Source organism: Zootoca vivipara, chromosome 3, assembly GCF_965207765.1.
Source record: "Zootoca vivipara chromosome 3, rZooViv2.hap1.1, whole genome shotgun sequence".
NCBI classification, from domain to species: Eukaryota; Metazoa; Chordata; class Lepidosauria; order Squamata; family Lacertidae; genus Zootoca; species Zootoca vivipara.
Window position 1 is genome coordinate 51,781,328 of NC_142586.1, and position 21,549 is coordinate 51,802,876.

At 40.5% G+C, this 21,549-nt stretch overlaps 1 protein-coding gene and 1 long non-coding RNA gene across 5 annotated transcripts in view; one reads left to right on the forward strand and one right to left on the reverse strand.

The window, feature by feature from the left end:
• The window catches only part of LOC118082163 (uncharacterized), a 32,869-nt gene extending 22,993 nt beyond the window's left edge, over nt 1–9,876 (forward strand). Inside the window, exons 3-4 of the long non-coding RNA XR_015948947.1 lie at nt 6,615–6,805; nt 9,155–9,876. This is a non-coding gene — a long non-coding RNA (uncharacterized LOC118082163). The remainder of the gene's footprint in view (nt 1–6,614; nt 6,806–9,154) is intronic.
• The window catches only part of CEP85L (centrosomal protein 85L), a 103,476-nt gene that overhangs the window by 7,028 nt on the left and 74,899 nt on the right, over nt 1–21,549 (reverse strand). For 2 of the 4 annotated variants that reach the window (XM_035109173.3, XM_088666053.1), the window contains exons 5-12: nt 18,508–18,625; nt 17,389–17,568; nt 13,910–14,062; nt 12,099–12,253; nt 10,427–10,544; nt 9,628–9,678; nt 2,397–2,504; nt 717–930 (exon numbers count right to left, since the gene is read on the reverse strand). In XM_035109173.3, the coding sequence (XP_034965064.2) occupies nt 717–930; nt 2,397–2,504; nt 9,628–9,678; nt 10,427–10,544; nt 12,099–12,253; nt 13,910–14,062; nt 17,389–17,568; nt 18,508–18,625 (1,097 nt within the window). Of the gene's footprint in view, nt 1–716; nt 931–2,396; nt 2,505–9,627; nt 9,679–10,426; nt 10,545–12,098; nt 12,254–13,909; nt 14,063–17,388; nt 17,572–18,507; nt 18,626–21,549 lie in introns of all 4 variants that reach the window. The other 2 variants (XM_035109172.3, XM_088666052.1) reach the window with 1 other exon arrangement.

The window sequence follows — 21,549 nt, forward strand, 5'->3', positions numbered from 1 at the left end:
CTAGTCACCACCAACCTTCCTCCATTTTATTATTTATGTATGTGTTAAATTTATGCCCCGCCCTTCCATAAAAAATGTACACGGTGGCCAAAATAAACACAAAAAACAACTAATTCACAAACAAATAAGCAATATAAAAATCACAAAAGAACAGACAAAAATAACAGCAAGTTTAAAATATAACTAATTAGGAATGCAGGTTGAAATACGGAGCAGCAGAGCAAACAAAACCAGACCAGTAGGCCGAACACCTGTGTAAATTAAAAGGGGGTTGCCTGTTGGCAGAAGGCCATCAACAAGTGAGCCAAGCGAGACTAGTACTGAGACAGAAAATAAGAGCAGGAAGGCGGCTTGTAGGGGAGTTATAAGGAGACAACCATTGTGATACGCTTTCCCACGGATTCTGGAAGTACAGAAAAGTCTAATGATTCCTGCATTCTTTTTCCAATCCATAAAATAACCTGTCTTGTTTTATTTTACTGTTACAATAAATTCTAATCTTGGGTAGGTAAGAAACAATTTTTAAAAATCTTGTGGTTACCAAATGGCAAACTGGAAGGTTTATGTTTGGTTGTCAACATTATAACTATAAAGTACAAGTTACACCCTGCAAACTTGCTCTTCCTCCCTGGCCAAACTCCTGGATTTTACTTGTACAGATATGTCTTCTCAATATCAAATGAACGCATCATGTTATCTTTGTTCAAATCACTTACATCTGATTCCCAGCAGTAAGGACAGGTTAGGCTCCTTGCCCTGAGCTCTGTGGGTAAGAATACTGCAAAGTGCTTTCAAGTCAAATAAACAGTGAGACATTTCCTTGAACAATTGATCGGCCACAGGTAGTTTTTCAGCCACCGGCTGTCTGGACAGGTCCATCTGATGAATCTGTTCCCTCAAAGATGCATTTTCTTCCATAAATCTTTGGTTCTTAATTAGGGAGATAGGAAATAAAAAATGCAGTCATTTATTCACTGGTTTTATTTATTAGAAAAATTATATAAATAACAGACATAAGTTATTTCAGAAGCTATTGTCCATTTTAATGAAAATGAACTCTGTGTTCTGAGCCAATCTATCTCTGAAAGGTAAATGGTGTGGGAAAACAATAAAGAATGCTCATCACTATTAAGTTATGCTTGTGAATGTCTAAAGCAGGCATCCCCAAACTTCGGCCCTCCAGATGTTTTGGAATACAATTCCCATCTTCCCCGACCACTGGTCCTGTTAGCTAGGGATCATGGGAGTTGTAGGCCAAAACATCTGGAGGGCCACAGTTTGGGGATGCCTGGTCTAAAGGCATCTTGAAAATGGCTGTTGGAAACAGAAGGCTAGACTTGGAAGACTTTTATTTAACCCAGCAAGGCATGTTTACAATATACTTTTTAAGGAATATTCCCAGAAGATTTCTCAATCATGCACAAAATTCAATAAATGACAAAATGTGTTTTATTACCCTAGACAGGGAATGACAAACAATTAACTGCACATGATGCATCTTCCCTCCACCACAAAAAATGCATTGTGGGGTCAGGATAAGTCTCACAATCCCCATGTTTAAATTGATAAGTTGCCTTAGCATTTCATCTTGAAATGTAAGTTTCTAGAATAGGTTCAATTAATATCAAAGTCTTAAGAATGTGTTCTGAAATATCAAGATGACAATACTTGCTTGCTATAGGATATAAAATATAGAAGAGCCTTCATTATTTAAACTTTATAAACAACTCATCCAGATCCAGAAAGTGTGCACAGGGTCATATTTTTAGATGTAAATTTCATTTCTGGATAAAGTCTATTACTGGGATTCAAAGAGTGACACTTGGTACACCCACAAAATTGACATATTTGACATCCCCCCCCTCTCCAGCAGCAACACACAATGCTATATCATAAATTGCACCCCCCCCCCTCTAAAAGTGAGTTGCCATATAATCCTGTGGTGTGGGAAACACAACTCCTCTGTGAACAAGCAGGACTATCTGTGCAGTTTTTTGGTTCCTAGCCTAAATGTGTAAAAAGGCTGTTGCTCCTACATGAGCTGCAAGTCCTTGTATCCATCATCTTATGGTAAGCAACTGGTGATCCTTCTCCATCACCAGACTAGTGATCAGTGAGGACAGTGCCAATCACCTGTTATGACTGGAATATGAACACCATATCCAGATGCAGTATTTCTCCTTCAAGCGACAGATCAGCTGTTTGTGGTTATTGTTACACCGAGAAAATCGCCACTTACCTTGTAGTGTCCAGAGTTTTTAAGAGAAATTATTGTTTCTCATATTGTTACGCTTCATCCCTTCTCAGGAATGCATTTTTGTGATGTATTTATAGAATAGAACAAAATGGTGACATGGTAGACAACTGGCTCAATAGATGCGATCTCAAAAACTTACTTCAAGTAGTGTCTTTTGTAACTGCTGTACACTCTTATCCTTTTCTTCAAGTTCACTTTTCTGTTTTTGAATTGTCACTTTTCCTTGCAAAAGCTTATCTTGCAGAGACTAGGGGGCAAAAAAAGAAGAGAAAATCACCTCAAAGCATATACTGTAGTACAAGTAAGCCGATAGCTCAAACACTGTCAGTTGCACTTGCTTCTGCTTGTAACTTCAGTCTTCTAGGAACACTTTAGGCATATTTATGATGGCTATTGTGCTGACCAGTTTCTGGAGCTGAGAAGGTCATTTAGGCTAAGGTGTGCTATTTTGGGGCCTTCCCTGCCAAGTCAAAAAAATTGGATCTACATACTGGATTCCTGTCCTCTGCTGGCTTCATGGAGGCAGATGCCTCCATTCAGCAGCAAAAAAGGGTCCCTACAACTTTTCTTGTGGGTAAGATGGAGGGGGAGCATTCCAGCTTAAGCCAATGCTCAATAAAGCTAGAGCAGAACCATGCTGCTGAGCGGTGGCTGCAAAAGTAGCCCTTTGCCTTTACTTCTAAGGGATAGGGAGGCAGGGCATGTAAGGGCTTTAGCGACTGTTCAGGAAGGGCCATAGCTCAGTGGTCTTGCATGCAAAAGGCCAAATTATGTTTAATCCCCAGCTTCTCTAGGTGGGCTGGGAATGTCAGGAATGCTGGAGCACTGCTGCCAGTCAGTGTAGATAATATTGAGTTAGATGGACCAATGTTGTGATTTGCACACAATGGTGTGAGGCAGATTCCTATGTTCTATGTACAGCAGTGAGGCTTTTGCTTCTCTTGTGAACGACAGCCAGAGAACACACGCTCTCCCCAGTATCTTAATACCAGTTTCCTTCCACAAACCAATCTGATGTACCTAGGCATGTACTTAAATAACCACTAACTAGTGAACTTTAGTAATGTGCCTAAGCCGAATCATTTTATGCTTGGAGACCTGATTCATCCCATAATAAGAATTCAATCTAGCTATATCCCCAAGGTCTGTTAGATACCCAGGAGTTTCACTTAGCCCTCTACATTGTTTAGCATATGGGAATAAGAATGGGAACTGCTTGGCTTCTATGGCTTCTTGGCTTCTATGGATGGGAGTGTTTATCCTACATCAGTTGTGGGATTTGTCATTCATACTACCCTATCTAGGAACCTCTTTGGCTTTACTTATGTAATAATGACACAAAACATGCCTTCAAAGAAAAACAAATACAGGCAGGGAAAGAAAAGAACTGGGCTCAAGTAACATCTAACTTTTATTTTATGCATTCTTTTTGCATCTAAATTTACAATTGCCAAATGAAAAACTGAATTATGGGGAGTGAGAGGTCCCCTCAGTCAAGCACTGCAGGTCCAATACCCCTAGAAGATCCTTTAGGGCGAGATGGTCCTTCATGGCAGGTCAGCTTTCCACTCCCACCCTCAGTTTTTACTTCTGCAGTGCTCAAAGGAACCAGGGCAGTCTCTGAAATCCCCAAAGGTGTCTAAGAGTGGGCTTAGTTTGCAAAGCCCCCTGGACACCTGGCAGGTAAAGGCTTTGCCTGACTAAGAGCACTTCTCCCTCACATTAGCAGCAGCCGTGTGTGTCTGTGTGTGTGTGCGTGCGTGGCTGGTATCTATCAATCATCTCCTGAAATCCAGGACTGAAAGTCTCAGAAGACAAAAGATCTACTCATCTGTCCAAATCATACTTTTTGAGAGGTTCAAATTAGCTGGAAAAATACTACCAATGAATTTTAAATAGAATTATTCTCCACTGTGTCTCAAATTATTGTTCAACACAATCTGTTCCAAACTTTCTTCCTTTTTTTATTACATATCTTAACCACAACGTGTCAAATTTATGCTAATTTAATCCATGACTAGCAGGATGGAATTCTTTTCAAGTTTAGTTTCCCATTATTTAAAACACAGCAAAGCTTCACACCATGTGACAGAAATACAGCTACCAATTCTACAGTTCAGTTTCTGGCTTTTAACACTTTCAGATATTGGGGAGGGGTGGGGGCACAATCTTTCCTGGCTGTGAATTAATTGCTTCATAGTCTCTGACAGCTGAGCAGCAATTAGTTTGGGTCCCAAGAGACTGTCAACCATGGTTAGGACTTCCCATCCCTACATGCTGCAGTGCCATGAGCCATGGCTGGAGTTATGCAGATACCCTGACCTCAACACCCCTTGGAAAAGGAAATAGTAACTGATTTGCTTCTAGAACAAGGTCCCTCTTTCCCCTTAGTTCTTGCTTCTCTTCATGCTGTCCCTTCCTACCCACAATTTCCTCTCAATGTCTCCTGCTTGCTCTGAAGTCCAGCTTCTGGTGCTTGTTTGCCTACCACTGTCTGTTTAGCTTAGGCATCCCCAAACTTCGGCCCTCCAGATGTTTTGGACTACAATTCCCATCTTCCCCGACCACTGGTCCTGTTAGCTAGGGATCATGGGAGTTGTAGGCCAAAATATCTGGAGGGCCGCAGTTTGGGGATGCCTGGTTTAGCTATTCAGGTTCTTTCCCACAACCCTGCTCCTCTTCTCATCATTGGGCAAAGTGGCCATTTCTTGATATTCATATAACCCACAATAATATAAATAACTTTTAAAAACAGCTAAACATCACTCCTACTTTGCATGAAGTGCTGACTTGATGTTTAGTATGCAATTCCTACTCTTATAGACTGACAGTAGTTATTTTTTTCTTCTGCTAAACATGTAGGTTAGTCAACTGCAATATCACATTTATCCATGCTTGTGCTTTGCTGGTTTTATTTGGCGGGAATCTAGAGTGTTCAAATTGTTGTACTCTAGGCATTAGTAAAAGTTAAGCTGCAAAGGATGACAAGTTCCAACTCTTTCTCCTCTTATAAAGCTTTCAAAGGGGATTTTCCCTACTTCGTTATTCTCCATCCAAGCATGCTGAGGTTTACCCATATACTCTGATGACTGCATCCTTAAGCAAAGCCTAGCGTCCATTTCCAATTGACTGCAATAAATTCCCTCTGAATAAAATTGGAGTTTAGACTTGTGCTATGATATTACTCTGCTACAGAATACCATGTCTTGGGAAAGCATGCTCAGTTTTATGTTTCAGATTAGCAAAAGGCAATGCCTGGGAGGGATTTCACACGTTACTGTAACATACAGTGGCATTTTGGGAATATACTTTATGGGACATGCCTTATTAACAACAAACTCAAACTAATTATCTGGCATTTAATAAAGATCTACAATTTAAAAGTAAGGTGGAGCATGTACAGAAAACTTATCTATGCGGTGTTATGCACGGATAACTTCACATTTAAATCAGATGTGTGGGTGCTACATGTGCAGTGCCAGCACATAGTTCCTGGCATGCTAAACTGCATATCCACGCTCTCCAAATCCCATCATACTGGATAAGTGTATTGTTGCAACTCAACTCCAGGGTTTCCTGGATGAAATAGATCCTTTTTTCATTTGGCTTCAATCTTAATTACAGGATACAGTGTGCCTTGGCTGTTCTACTGCACAACCTACCGTGTTTCTCCAAAAATAAGACACCGTCTTATATTTATTTTTCCTTTAAAAAAAACCACGGTGGCTTATTTTCAGGGGATGTCTTATTTTTTTAAAATTAAGTATAGTACAGTTTAACCTACAAGGTTAAACTGCCTATCACTATGGCTTATTTTCGGGGTATGGCTTATTTTCGGAGGAATGCATTCCTTTTGCTTCTGCTGGACATTTCAATCACCTTCATTACCACTGACCATGGCATGGGCTGCCTGGCTCAGATGGGTCTTGCTTTGCTATGCTCTAATCCTTTTGGCAGGAGAATTTCTTAGGACAGTAGTTGTAATAATAATAATTTATTATTTATACCCCGCCCATCTGGCTGGGTTTCCCCAGCCACTCTGGGCAGCTTCCAACCGAAAAATGAAATAAACTAATCTATTAAATATTAAAAAGCCAACAGGGCTGCCTTCAGATGTCTTCTAAAAATCTGGTAGCTGTTTTTCTCTTTGACATCTGATGGGAGGGCGTTCCACAGGGCGGGCACCACTACCAAGTAGGCCCTCTGCCTGGTTCCCTGTAACTTGGCTTCTTGCAACGAGGGAGCCGCCAGAAGGCCCTCGGTACTGGACCTCAGTGTCCGGGCAGAACGATGGGGTGGACACGCTCCTTCAGGTATTCAGTACTAGTAGACTTCTGCTTTGTTTCTTGAACATTAGCCTATGGTGTCTACAAGGGGATCCATCTTCCACTATGCTGATCAACATCCATATGAAACCACTGGGAGACATGATTTTGGGATTTGGACTTCAGTATCATCAATACGTTGATGACATCTTACTCTTGACTCCAAGAAGACTGTTGAAGTACTGTTCCTACTAATGAAGCAACTCCAACCTGAGTCACACAGGTACATTTTTTTAGAACAACCAGCTGAATGTTTAAGTTGGTCTCATACAGGGCTGGGCGATGTCACAAGGTAAACATCACAGTCTGGTGATACACTGTGATGTGGAAACAACAAGCTGCATTGGCCCCAGCCCCGCAAGGCGGTTTCACCCCAGTGCATTGGGGGGCTAGGGGACGGCGTTCCCAGCTTGTGCATAAGGTATTGGGGCTTCCTCAACTTGGGAGGGGGGGCAGGAGCAGTTTAAGAGAGCCCCCACTCCAGCTCTGCTAAACTGCTTCGCTAAGGAGTGTGTGGCTACTGATGCCTCAGCAGAGCAGTTTAAAGATGCCAAGAAATGAACAAGTTGTATCAGCTGTTGATGCAGCTTGCTCCTCCCTCTGCAGTATGAGGGGTAGAGCATGAAGGTGGTATATTGCAGGTGAAACCACTGCCACTCAAGAGTCCCTCTGCTATCAGCGGCCCTGGCAGCACAGGGACTCAGGAGCAGTGGAAGTTTCACCTGCGATATACCACCAGATAAAGCTGCCATCGTGCTCTGCCCCTGGTTGATATGTCACCCAGGCCTAGTCTCATATCAGTGTGCATGTTTCAGCTGTGCAAAGGAGCCATTTTCACAATAAATTCAGCCTGAGATTATTTTCAGATGAGTTGAACCTCTGAAATAATCCAAAGACATCACACCCAAACAATTGTTCACGGAACTTTAGCATTCGTGTAATTTTTGAATAAATATTTTACTGTTTTGGGACACTGTCAATCACCAGACAGCTTCTCCACATTGGTTTTTTCTTAATTTAAAAAGTCATATTTCTAACATTCCTTGTTGCATTTTATACTGCTTACATTAAAGACCTGCTCACATATGCTATCGTTTGGTTTAAAAAATCACTTGCCTCATCAAAATTTGATTATACTAACATATTTTGCATGCATGCCTGTAGGTTAATCCACACTTTGCCTTTATTTTATTATTTATAGAATTTGTATGCCACCCTATAACCAGAGGTCTCAGGGCGGTTCACAGAACAAGATCAACATAACACAATATATATACAACCAAAATAAAACAACAACCCAATAACACCCCCCTTAATATTTTGTTCAGTTTGTAGTTTTCATACATAATTTTTGTAATTGCTGGAAGCTCTCTTGATCACCTTGTGGTATGAATAAGGGGAAAGGGGGTGTATTGCTTTTGCTGCCTCAGCTTGTTTTGACAGCTGGATGAGGGCAATAGCCAATGGGCTCCAGTGACGAAGAAATGCTTCCTATGTGACAAATGATTCTGCCTGCATTTTAAAGGTGGCTGAAACAAGCAAGTGTCAGATAGGCCTGGGCAATGTATCACCCAGGACCGGTATGAGGGCCAGACAGCAATGTCTGTTTCACTCAGCGATATATCGGGGTGAAACAGCAGCTGCTCCTGAGTTCCTCTACCTCCAGAGCAACTGCTGTTTCACCTGCAATATACGGCCAGCAGACGGCTTCTTTAAACTGCTCCACTCAGCACAGGGGCTTGAACAGCTGAGATGCGGGCAATGGAAGGCAGCCTGCTTCTCAGCTGATCAGCCCCCCCCCCCAAAAAAAAACCTCACACAGGCAGCTGCCAATGCTGAGGGAGGGGGTTGAAGCCGCACAGATGGAGCATTCCTGTGGTGGCCTCATCCACTGCTGCCTTCTTACGGGACAGATAGGTAGCCCAGCTATGTGAAAGCAGAGGGAGCCCTGTGAATGGGGCCTGACAGGCACCGCTGTCCAGCTGCCTTCGCCCAGGAGGGAGGAGGGTGGACTGCATCTTTTCTCTGGAACTGGGAGCCGGCCCCAGGATGAAACCACCTTGGCAGGAGCAGTGACAGTTTCACTCCGGTGTCTCTCAGGGCTGGGGGCAATGCAGCTTATTCCACCAGATTGCAATGTTGAAAACCTAACATTGCCTAGCCCTAGACTTCAGCTTTTATTCTTGTCATGCATTTCTTCTTCCCTGCATTTTGCTTATCATAGAATCATAGAGTTGGAAGAGACCACAAGGGCCATCCAGTCCAACCCCCTGCCAAGCAATGAACACTATCAAAGCATTCCTGACAGATGGCTGTCAGGCCTCTGCTTAAAGACCTCCAAAGAAGGAGACTCCACCACACTCCTTGGTAGCAAATTCACTGCCAACCAGCTCTTACTGTCAGGAAGTTCTTCCTAATTTAGGTGGAAGCTTCTTTCTTGTAGTTTGAATCCATTGCTCCGTGTCTGCTTCTCTGGAGCAGCAGAAAACAACCTTTCTCCCTCCTCTATATGGCATCCTTTTATATATTTGAACATGGCTATCATATCACCCCTTAACCTTCTCTTCCCCAGGCTAAACATACCCAGCTCCCTAAGCCGTTCCTCTTAAGGCATCACTTCCAGGCCTTTGACCATTTTGGTTGCCCTCTTCTGGACACGTTCCAGCTTGTCACTATCCTTCTTGAACTGTGGTGCCCAGAACTGGACACAGTACTCCAGGTGAGGTCTGACCAGAGCAGAATACAGTGGTACTATTACTTCCCTTGATCTAGACGCTATACTCCTATTGATGCAGCCCAGAATTGCATTGGCTTTTTTAGCTGCTGCATCACACTGCTGACTCATGTCAAGTTTGAGGTCTACCAAGACTCCTAGATCCTTTTCACATGTACTGCTCTCAAGCCAGGTGTCCATTAAATAATGTAATATTGTAGATTACTGCTGTCTCATGAAGCTCCTAAGGCCAACCCTTCTTTTCATGGAGAGGATGCATCTTCATCAATAGTAAGGCTCAGATTTAACGCCTGAAAAACACAATTCATTACCTGAATCTCTAAAGTCATCTCAGCAATCTGATTCTGTTGATTGTCTATGACCTGTTAGGAGAAGAACACACAAAAATGCTCTTTGTATCTCTGGTGTATCTGTCAAATTTATGTGAGGTCAAGGTATCTAATTTGTTGTAAACTTGGGAATGGATGCAAAGGGCATACATTGCTACAAAAAAAAAAACCACAACAATTTAGGATGCTGCGAGATCAGGAATGAAATTAGTAACAGGAAAAGCCTGGTATGATGTTGTGGGGGCAGTTATGGGTAGGGGAAAACATGCTAAGAAAGTGGTGGAGACAGAGGGTGTAAGTGCATATAACTGCATAGTGGGGGCAAGTAGTCAATCAGCAACTACATAATTACATGTGCCTGACCTCAACTGCAACCTCCCACCCCCTGGGTGTGGATAATACTGAGCTAGATGGGCCAATGGTCTGACTCTGTACATTACAGTGGTACCTCGGTTTATGAACACAATTGGTTCCGGAAGTCTGTTCATAAACTGAAGCGAACTTTCCCATTGAAAGTAATGGAAAATGAATTAATCCGTTCCAGATGGGTCCGCGGCGTTCATAAACCAAGGTTCCACTGTACTATTTCTGGGGATATTTTATCCTCCCATCTTGACTGCCACCCAGTGGCACCTGCCAGTGCTTCACTGGCTGCTGTTGGAAACATATATTGGGGCAGGGAGACACAAAAACAGGTTGACAATATTATAACAGCAAACATCAATAGCAAAAAAAGCTTTTCAGACACAGGTAGATCATCTAACCAGTTTAATGAATGTACCTTGCTTGCTTTCTCATTTTTCTCTTTGAGGCTTTCGTTTTCACTCTGAAGCTGTTTTGTGTCCAACATAGGAAGGCGGACACCATCTTCCAGGCATTTTTCTACCTTCTGTTGCAGGCTGAAGTTTGGATTTGAAAAGGCAAAAAGAAAGCAGAAATTGCATATCAAAATTCCAGAGTCAAATCCTGTGCAGGAAATAAGTAAGCTCTGCAAAAGTCAAAGATTCCATACAGATTCATTCTTGGAAATGTTTTACAGTATGGTTAACGCATGCTATTGGAGTGGTTTTGCACATTTATGTTGACAGGTTCATTTTAAGAAATGATTCCGTAGACAGCCAATTCTTCCTCTGAGAGTGCCATAAGAACCTACAGCCCTTTATAGCAGGTATGGTACCCTCCAGATGCTGTTGAGACTGCAACTTCTAGCATAATTACATGTGCCTGATCTGAGGCTGGCTGTGGCTGATGGGAATTGGAGTCCGAAACCTTCTAGAGGGCACCACGTTGGCCCCCTTAGTGTTATAAGAGATTAACTAGAATTGCAGCATTGGATATCTGAAATCAGGCTTCCAAATGACTGGCTGCCTGGGGTCAGCAGAAATTTCCCGAATCTCTGGTTAGACAGAGTCCTGCGTAACCTACCCCTGTCAACAACACTCAAATGCCCCAGCATAGGGAAGAATCACACACTTCTGCTTCCCTCCGCCTCATCTTTCAAAAATGAAAACACAAATGATGACAATGACAATTGTTGTTTAAATTTAGAAACAAGACTCTGCTTCAAATATTTATAGACTTTCAGGAGACTGCAAAGCCACCCTGGTGGATTACACACTCACAAATGCAATAGGTACCAGATGTAAGATGGAAACAATGCACCCAGTGATCTGGCTAACTGTTCCAAATACTAACCTTTCATCATTTGAACAAAGCTTTTGTGGCATGCACTTTTAAGCAACGCAGGGTCACGAACTGAAATGTCACATGTTTCATACTGGAAATTAAATTCTAAAATGGCTTCCATTACCTTTATTGCATAATTTCAAAGGAGTGCTTCTTTAGCTTTTACTTTTTAAAGGCCTTTTTATAAAACACTAGATCCTAAATAAAACAATTCTAAATAAATTAGTCTGTACTGCAGTAACATCCTCTCATTTTAACATCCATCTGGAATTGTTATCCTGCTTTCTGTTTCTTTGTAACTACAAATCCATTGTGGAACAGTTGAAGATATTAAAACAGCTCAGAGACAGTAACATATCCAAAGCCATTCAACAAGTTAACAACTAAGTAAGAATTTGATCCCCAAGGCAAAACTAACATAGTAACCAGACTGCACTCTTTCTACCCGTCAACCAGAATGGAATGTTCATTCCTTTGATTGGCAGGCTTTGTTACAACTTTCTCAGCTCAACCTCATCTTTCTCATTTTCAACCCTCCTTCCCTAAAAGCAGCAATTCAACAATCCCACGTATTAAAAATGATATTGCTGTAGTCTGACACATCTCAATTGTGCTTCACAACATCATTGCCTTCTGTGTAGTGCAGTCTAGCATTTGACATTACAACAGAGTTCACGTGAGTCTCTTCACCAAATCTGAATTTGCACAGAAGGGAATAGAAAGATCCTAGAGAGTCATAAACGACAGATCAAGTTAATTATTCATACCTCTGCACTGCTGTTACCAATTCTTTTTCTTTCTTCTTCTGACAAACTAGCTGCAATTCTTGTTCTTTACGCTGTGTTTTGGACTCTTCTAGATCCTTTTCGAGCTCAGCCAAAGTAGCTTTCAGCTGCTTGTTCTTTTCTTCAAGAACTTGAAGCTAGAGAGAAGCCAAAATATTTTTATATAGAAGCATATATAAATATTTTTATATACCGGTAGAAGCATGTTTACTGTAGATCAAATAACCAACGAAGTATTATTATTATTATATTTCATTCATACAATGCTTTCGAACACAGGAATACAATACCAGGTTAATAGAACAGAATATAACCGAACTTCCTGATGTGTATAACAAGACACTGAATTGCCAGGTGCTTTGCAACCATATGCTGCTGTTCAGTGACAAGTACTGTAATAGGCAATGGGGTGCATTTTGTTTCTATGTGGATGGATATTCCACTGATGTATAATTCAAAGTACAGTAGATGCTTGGACACCTTTATCACGAGTATTTTTTCATCCAGACCCACTGATTATTGGAGGATTTTATTTTTTTTAATCATATGCATAAGCCCTGATATAAACAAGACTTAAATACTAAATACGGTAATCTGAATCAAGCTTTACAAGATTTGATTAGCAACTCAAAGTGTTGTTTGTCCATATCAGGTTGCTTAGTTGTGTTTCTTCTACCTTTCATTCAAGACTATTTGTTATTTTAAAATGATCCGTGTACTATGAAACATTGAGTTGTATTTGCAGTTCTTTTGATGTCTGACTTTTTTATTGTGTCTCAGTGCTAAATGATCATGAACTATTTCTTTTCCTATTTCTTGTCATATGGTATTCTTTAACATGCTTCAAGAATCAGATTGTTTGCAAATTGGAGATTTCACAAAGGGGGGGGGACTGAGGCAAGCAATGTTTCCAGGACCTCTGAAGGTCATGGATCAATCACACTTTACCATTATCAAGAGGTTTGCTTTGAGAACAAAAAGGGAGTCAAAGCTTCAACATGATGTTAGAAATGGAACTGTTTAAAATTTATTAGAAAATGGAACATTGTCAATGTGTTTCGGAATATAACTATTCAGGAGCAAAACCATTTAAAAATTGTATTCCACATATTGTAGTCATTTGTTCAAAACAGGTTTCATCAAAATAGGAGGTAATAGAGCAAAGTGCAGCTGGCACATGGAACTTTCAATAAATGGTTCCACTTTAAGCATGTTTCTGAAGCTTCATCTCCATTTTTTTGTTTCCAGGGTGTTCCTTTTTTGGGCTTTCATTTTATAAAACATCTGCAATCATGGGTCAAACCAACAGTCTCCTTGAATTTATTAATTACATTGCATTTTGATTTTTTAAAATTATGCATAACAAAGGCCCTCACTTCTGCTGACTTTTCTTAGATATTTTCTTAGATTATTATTATTTTTAAAAAATCAATGTAAACATTGCAGCAATGTATTACTATGCCAGCCAAGAACAAAAGAAACCAGATATTGTTTTTCATAATTATTTGTACCATTAACAGAAAAGGAACAGAATATAGATGAAGAGCAACAAATTTAACCTTAGAGTTCTGGCAACTGCAAATTTCTTATTAAATCATTGAGCACAATTCACTAGAACATTATGAGATCTGTGTAGGAGCTTTGGGGCAGCACTCAATCCTACAGGGCTTATGCAGAGGTGTTACAGGCAGTCATGACCTTTTAATGTTTACCCAAGGACATTGTGAGCAAGTATTATGTTCTGCAACTCATAATATGCATTTAGCAAAAGCTCTAGGTGAAACACAGATTACCTGTTTACTTTGACTTTCAACATCATCCAGTGTTGGCAGGTCAGCCAGGTACTTTTCAAGAGTTTCAATTCTTCTCTGTTTCTCTTTGTTTTGCTCCAATTCTTTTTGGCATTTCTTTTTCAGGCTGCTTATGTACCTGTCTCTAGTTTTGAGCTGGAAAGACAGTAATATTGCATCTCATTCTTTGAGGTAGGAATTAAACACGCACAAGGTAATTTGAAAGATTTCTTTGATACTTAAAACTCAGCAGATTCTGAAAGTTATTTTCACAGCAGGGAGTAGAACTGTTTTTATTTAAAAGATAAATGGATTTTTATAGGTCATTTATCTTTTTAAAAGCTAAGTGCTCTTGCTGACTATTCCCATAGCTAAACATTTCTTTTCTGTTTAAAAGTAGTTAGATGTGTGTTTATCTAAAGATGCTTTTCCTTTATTTAAGCCAGCAGTTCGGAAACCACAAAACATATATATAAACACAAGTGATTGGTTTGCTTTGTTCTTTCTTCCAAAATAGAGCAACTAAAAAATTTGCTTCTGCAATTGTATGGATTCCCCCCCCCCAAAAAAAATATCTTTATTGAAACTTGACATATATACATAATAATCAAAATTACCAATAATTCCCTAACATAAACTATATATGTGATTGTATGGATTTGAGCTTTAGACCCGTTGGCAGTTTCATACATAATCCCTACCAGTCTCTTGTACACACAGTAGCCAACCACAGTTTTTTGTCGTCGTCCCCCCCCAAAAAAAGTGGAAATGTGAGCCCTGCTCATGTTATTCATTTGCTGCTGCAAAAGTCTTGTTACTAGTCACCATGAGAGTTTGAAACTTGCTTCTATATTCTGTAGCTTGTATCATATTATATAAGCAAGGCCGCATGTGAAATATCCATGCTAGGCATGGCCTTTGAAAGCATGCACAAATACTTTTCCAGGAGTGGGGTTCAGCCAGGAATTGAAGGGAGAGGATAAATAAGGAAGAACTAAGGAATTATAATGGCCACTAAAGAGGCTAACAAACAACTTCTCCAAAATATGTCCTATGGGCCCATTTCTTGGATGTATGACTGCCATAGATATAAGAAATGTTTCAAATCTATACTCCTAATCCAAACAGCACATGATCCAAAACTAACAACCATCAGAAGATTTCATAATAGCTGGTTTCTTAAGTTACACTTCATAAATCACTCTTAAGTCTTTAGAAATCATGTCTTCATTATACCTGATAATCAGCACCAGCAGATGTATATGTGTTTTTTATAATGTATTGGTTAACAAGGATAATGTTTAATGAATACAATTTAAAACACACTCTCAAAAATTAATACAACTGCATATGATTCTGATCCAGGAGCTTAGCAATTTTTGAAATGAGGCACTAATTTCATCCTGAATGTGTGTGTAGAATATCTTTTTTCATACTTCAAAATGCAATATATATTTTGTGCCTAGTATTTGTTACACACGAGCATCCTTCATACTTAATATCAGCAGTGATTCAAACTGGTGATTGTGCAAAACAGCTTATATTAGATGATATCTGGAGGGCATAGGGAGTTAAGAAAAGCCAGGAACAGGAAAACAAAGTAGGGGTTTTTTGGGGGGGGGGATTGTGCCTTGCATAACTTTTCTTCTTCCACAGCTTGGGAGAACAACATTAGCTATTATTTGCTTCATTTTCATTATGTGCAGAACTGATTTAGTCTTGGTTCCAAAGTCTGTTGCATTAGCTGCCATTTTGGCTTTTTTAGTAGTAGTGTGGTCATGAAAGAGGCTCCAGTAGATAAGGTGAAATGTACTACAATTGGCACTGCTCTAAAATCTCTCAAATTGTACTTTTCCTCGGTCTCTATGATTGCTGTGATCTAACGATTAAAGAACTAAGAGCAATTGTAACACTGGAGGGATTAAGGTGCAAGTGAATTAAATACTGTACATACATTCACCCTGTCCCATCCTCCAAGATAATGCAGTGCAGCTTTAGTAAAAAAAAAAAAGTGCTTTCCCTCCAGGGGTGTCAAACTCAAATTCATCGGGGGCCGCATCAGCAGTTTGGTCACCCTCAAAGGGCCGGTTGTATCTGTACAAGCTTCTTAGCGCCCGCTCCGCCACGCGGCACTAATGTGGTGGTCTTTTAAGGTGACCTGCATGCCCAGAAGCACTCTCCTTTTTTCTTTTCCCCTCCTCTGAACGCAGTTCAGCAGCAGGATCGGCGGCAGCTGCTGACTAACACTTTATCATAGATTTGTAGAGTTGGGAGGGACCCTGAGGGTCATCCAATCCAACCCCCTGCAATGCAGGAACCTCAACAAAAGCATCCATGACAGATGGTCATGCAACCTCTGCTTAGAAACCTCCCAAGGGAGACCACTCCACTGACAAACAGCTCTTTCAACCAGAAGGTTATTCCTGATGTTTAGTTTGGAATCTCCTTTCTTTTAACTTGAAGCCATTCATTTGAGTCCTGCCCTCCAGAGCAGGATAAAACAAACTTGCTCCATCTTCCATATCAAGGTGTGTGTGCGTGCGTTTGTAGGGGGGTGTTGAATCAAATAAAGGTGTGGGGGTGTTGAACAAACTCAAGTGCTCTGTGTGTGTGTGTGTGTTGAAGCAAGCCAGAGGGTGTGTATTTGTGTGTGGGCAAGTAAAGAGGTGTTGAAGAGAAGCTTAAGGGCTCTGTGTGTGTATGTTGGGGTTGGAGCAGCCCTCTCTGCCCCTCGCGCCGTTCAACAAAGAGCAGCTGAGGGAAGCGACTTTCTTCCTGTCGCCGCGGCTGCTAACGCGGGTGGGCTGCTCGTTCCCCCCCCACTGCAAAAGCGGAGCACACTGGCAGTGGCTTGGGAGGAAGAAGAGCAGCATCGTTAAGGGCTGCCCCCCTCCTCTTCGTGAAGGCAGCCCCCGTGCCTTCCCTGCTCCCTGTCAAACTTCTCCCCCTCCCCCCGCAGCTTGTAAAAGCAGGCTTTTGCAAGCGGCAGAGATGCTTCACGCAGCAGGGGAGGAGGGGCAGGCTCTGCCTTCTAGGAGCAGGGAGGCGAGGGGCGGGCCAGTTAGGAGGGAGGGGCGTCAGCGTCACGCCAGCCAGCCAATAACACGGCGCCTTGCTAGCCTAGCCCGCCCCTCCTCCCCAGCCCCGAGCCCGGCAGCCTCAGAAAGAAAACAAAAGCGCACCGTAAGCTCAGGGGAAAGAAAGCCACCACAGGCTGCCTAAGTGAACGTTCCGGCCCTGGGCGGGTGGCAGGCCACATCACGAGGTCTGCCGGGCCGGATTAGGCCCCCGGGCCTCGACTCTGACACCCGTGCTCCAGAGGAATAAAGCTGTATATAATGGTACTATCAGCCTGGTGAGTCATACAGAAAAAAAGATGCTATGGATCATTCTGAAGCCTTAAGTACAGCCAACTTGTCTGAGAAATACATGTTCTTGTCTCAGCAATAAAACCATTTGGGAAAAGTCAATGCAAGACCCACCTTTTCTTCCATCTTCTTTTTATCTTCATTGGATTTGTTTGCCATTTGTTTGAGAAACTCACTGAGTTGTAGCTCCTTGCTCTGCACTGCTGCAAGCTTTCGTTCCAGCTCGTCCCTTTCACAGTGGGCCACAGATCTCTCTGCAAATTGAGCCTGTATCGCTGTGCTCTCATACTGAGGCTGCTTTGAAGGAGGAGAGAAAGGGAACAGATGAGAAGATGCTGTTCTAAACCTTTCACCTGGATCAGAGTGGCCAACTCAGCAGAGAACAACATATTGAATGCTATATTGTTTTAAGTAATGAACATACAGAAGTGGACAAGAAAGAACCTATTGTTTGTAATATTGAGCACACATCCAGTTTCCAGCTGATATCCCAGCATATTATTTGTATTGTTTTGTGGTATTTTATGTTTTGTTGTACTTGCATATTTTGTTGTATAGTGCAGTGATATTTTATGTAGGGGACAGGGTCTATAAGTAATTTTATAAATAAAAAAATATGCATCTGAGCATGAAACAAAAATGAAAATGAATTTGGCAGATCATTTGTATGCAATTTAACATGTACAACAAACCATATCGGGTCAACTCCCTCCCACCCTTAGTCCTCCCCTTCAAACACAGTCAAAAAAGTTTCACACAACTTAACCTTATGGGGGGAAATTGTCATAGCTGCTTTCTCAAACCATCTATCTGCTCTCAACATTTTATAGACTGTAGTGCTCAGGCCTAATCTAGACAAAAAGGTTATCCAATGGCAAAATTGTTCATCAACAATAAAACCTCTAACCTACATTCTGAAATAGTACAGCTGCTCAGATTCTTTCATGATGCAACACAAATAATTATTTCATTACCGGTAATATGTATAACTCTCACTTTTGTATCCGAGATGTTTTAAATTTCAAGCTTATAAAATGTAACGAGATACTATAAGACTGCTCCAATATGGTTTTGTACTTTACCATAATTTGATTTGTCTGGGAGGCAAAACAATTTTTTTTTGCATTTCTCCAAATGTAATGCAAGTTATTATGAGATGAGTCTGGGCCTGCCCTTTATAATAACAGATGTGTGCAGACTATCCACATGATTTTTAAAAATAATAATTCGTACCTGGAAACTATTCATGTAAGGGTCTTCACAGTTCACAATATGCCCAAGCCTTGCTTGCTGAGCTCGGAGTTCATTCTCCCTTATTTTCTGATATAAAAGGTTAATTTGCTGGTTTTGCCTTTAATTCATAAGAACAGAAACAAAGAAAGAACACGTGAAACTTGAATCATGCTTCCCAGTATTTCCATTTTCACCCTCTTGTCGATTCATCTCAACTTTGTATTAACTATGGAAGTTAAACTGCCATGATCTGATCAACATTCTGGTATGGGTACATTAGCTCTGGTGTGGATATAGAACAGGCATCCCCAAACTGCGGCCCTCCAGATGTTTTGGCCTACAACTCCCATGATCCCCTAGCTAACAGGACCAGTGATCAGGGATGATGGGAATTGTAGTCCAAAACATCTGGAGGGCCAAAGTTTGGGGATGCCTGATATAGAAGATTCCTGATTCCCTTCAGTGCATTTGGCAGCTCCTTGTGCACTGAGGCAGATCACTTGCTCCTTCTCCTAAGGTGAATGGAGACCTGGTATGCTTTCACAGTGCTATTAGAACTCTAAATTGAAGACTTGGGACTATATGTCACCTTGGTTAAAATATGATGGGCTGTACATAATTGGTGTCCATATGCCAACAGAAAGCTGTTTGCTTCAGTGAAGGCTTCAGCCATCCTCTTCTAATATGCAATGACTCAATATACCTGACTCTTCCATTTTGTTATAGGTGAATCCAATGCAATATTTGCATAACCAACCGCTACTTGCGCATAGTAACATATTTAGAACTATATTAAAAGTTGCATGCAAAAAAATAGAACATTTATTTATTATGCAGTTATATTTCACAGTATTAATTCTCATAGTAAATCTAACATGAGCTTTAAAAAGTTTTCAAAGTATTCAGAAAGGATGCCAAAATGAACTGCAAAACATTCCCTACCTTACATATAATCCTATAAATCTCTGGAGTTATCTGACAATAAAAGGCCTTGTGCCACGTACATTTCATTGCTGATAATGTTGTATGGTTGCTTTAATCCTTTGTTACTCCAACAGCTGTTGCTATTAATCCACTGTATAACCACACAGTGATATGGCTTTGCTTTTAAAAAAAGATAGCATGGTGATCTCACAAGCCTAGTCAGAGTGCAGCAATGGAAACTATATACTGCCAGCCTGCAGGTAATTCTAACATTTTCTGAATACATTCCAGATAGTAAGACCTCAAGTCTCTGCTATGTAGTGATCTGAGTCTACATACAAAAGTGGAATCCTCATCTTGCAACCGTCAAAACAATTTTTTTTCCTCTCCAACATTTGCAGTACTTCCCCTCTCTTTTTGTCTTACATTCTACCAATGATCAGCTTCTATTTTTCCATCATAATGGTACCTCCAGTTTTCCACCTCCTCGTTTGATCATTCTCCAATTTAACCCCTCCATACCCCTTATAGAGTAGAAACTACTTGTTACACAAAACCATCTTTTTTGAATTATATGCTATATTGAACTCATATGCTCCATAGATGGGAAGTCTGCTCTAAATAGTTGGTAACAACAGTGTGGGTGCAATTGTGAACTCTCGAAATGCTAAGTTGTTTCAAGACATTTCTGAACTTTTACTGAACCAGTGAGCTGGTCATTGTGGTGTGTATTCTGTCCTCTTAAAAAATATATCTTTATCTGTATGTATTTTTCTTATCTGTATGAAAATTGACACTGAAAAATTAAACATTTAAAAATATTTAAATTGTAAAACCATTTGTCACGTTGCCTTATCTTTTTACCTATTCCAGTTTTAGCAACCCACAGCATGGGATTTACTTAAACTTTTACATATTCTTTGTAAATCACTTATCAGTTTTATGTAAAATTAAGTGGTATACAAATTCTGCTAAATAAATAAAACACAGCACAATAAGCTTCAAAGGGACTCAGATTTTGTGAGACAGAGCAGTCACTCAGAAAAGATCCCCATTTTTTAATTTGCTTTAGATATGCTTTAGATAGCACTGTTCAAATGTTAGTGTAAGAACTAACATTCCCTCAGTATCCATAAACCCTAAAACAAAACAATTAAACATATGTTCAGTTCCTGTTTAGTTTCATTACCATTTTTAGACTTTCCAGTTTAGTTCCAGCTCAGTAAAAGCTCAGCCGTTTTGAATCTAATTTTGAGTCAGTTCAGAAACATTTTATATAGACTTAATAATGTATAACTTTTACATTTGCAGTGTAACTCCTGAAAAATGAATGCATGATAAAAGAAAGCATGTTTATACATGCCAGCTTGCATGCACAAATGGCACATATTCAAGAACTCACCCAGCTATATTTGACAGCTGTATGATCAGAATTAATTTTAGCCCCCACATAGTCTTTCTACATCAACTAGCACAGCAGGAACAGAAAACATAATTTTAGTTCATTTCAGGTATTTTAAGTAAATTGTCAAAAAGTATTTCTTCACATAGTGTATAACAATCCTAAATATGGTGACAGCCACGACCTTACATGGCTTTTAAGGATACAGTTGGGACGCCACAACAAAATGTTGCAGTGCATGCCTGCTTTGCATGTGCTACTTGAGCCTGAGACGGCTGGAAAAAACAAACAAAAATAAGCAATGTGTGTTTTTTATTTCATTTGAAAAATGCATATCTCTCTCTCTATCTCTCTCTCTCTCTCTCTCTCTCTCTCTCTCTCTGTGTGTGTGTGTGTAAGATACCTGTTTCTGAACAATTTTGCTGCCATATGACCTGCAATTTAAATCAGACTTAATTCTGGGTAGGCATGTACAGATTTAAGTTATACCCAGCACAAGGTTCTAACGCTTGTAATGGAACAGTATTTTGTTCACGAGACCCCAAACCCCAAAAGTATCCATTTCAATTGTCAGGGAATTAGTTATTAGTTAACCACAGTTCTAATAGTGGCACTAAGCCAAAGATTCAGCAGCTGTTTCAGGATTTCAAACATCATTATGCCCTGTGGAATGAGATCTCTTCCCTCAAATCCTAAGCTTTGTATTTACCTTCCCT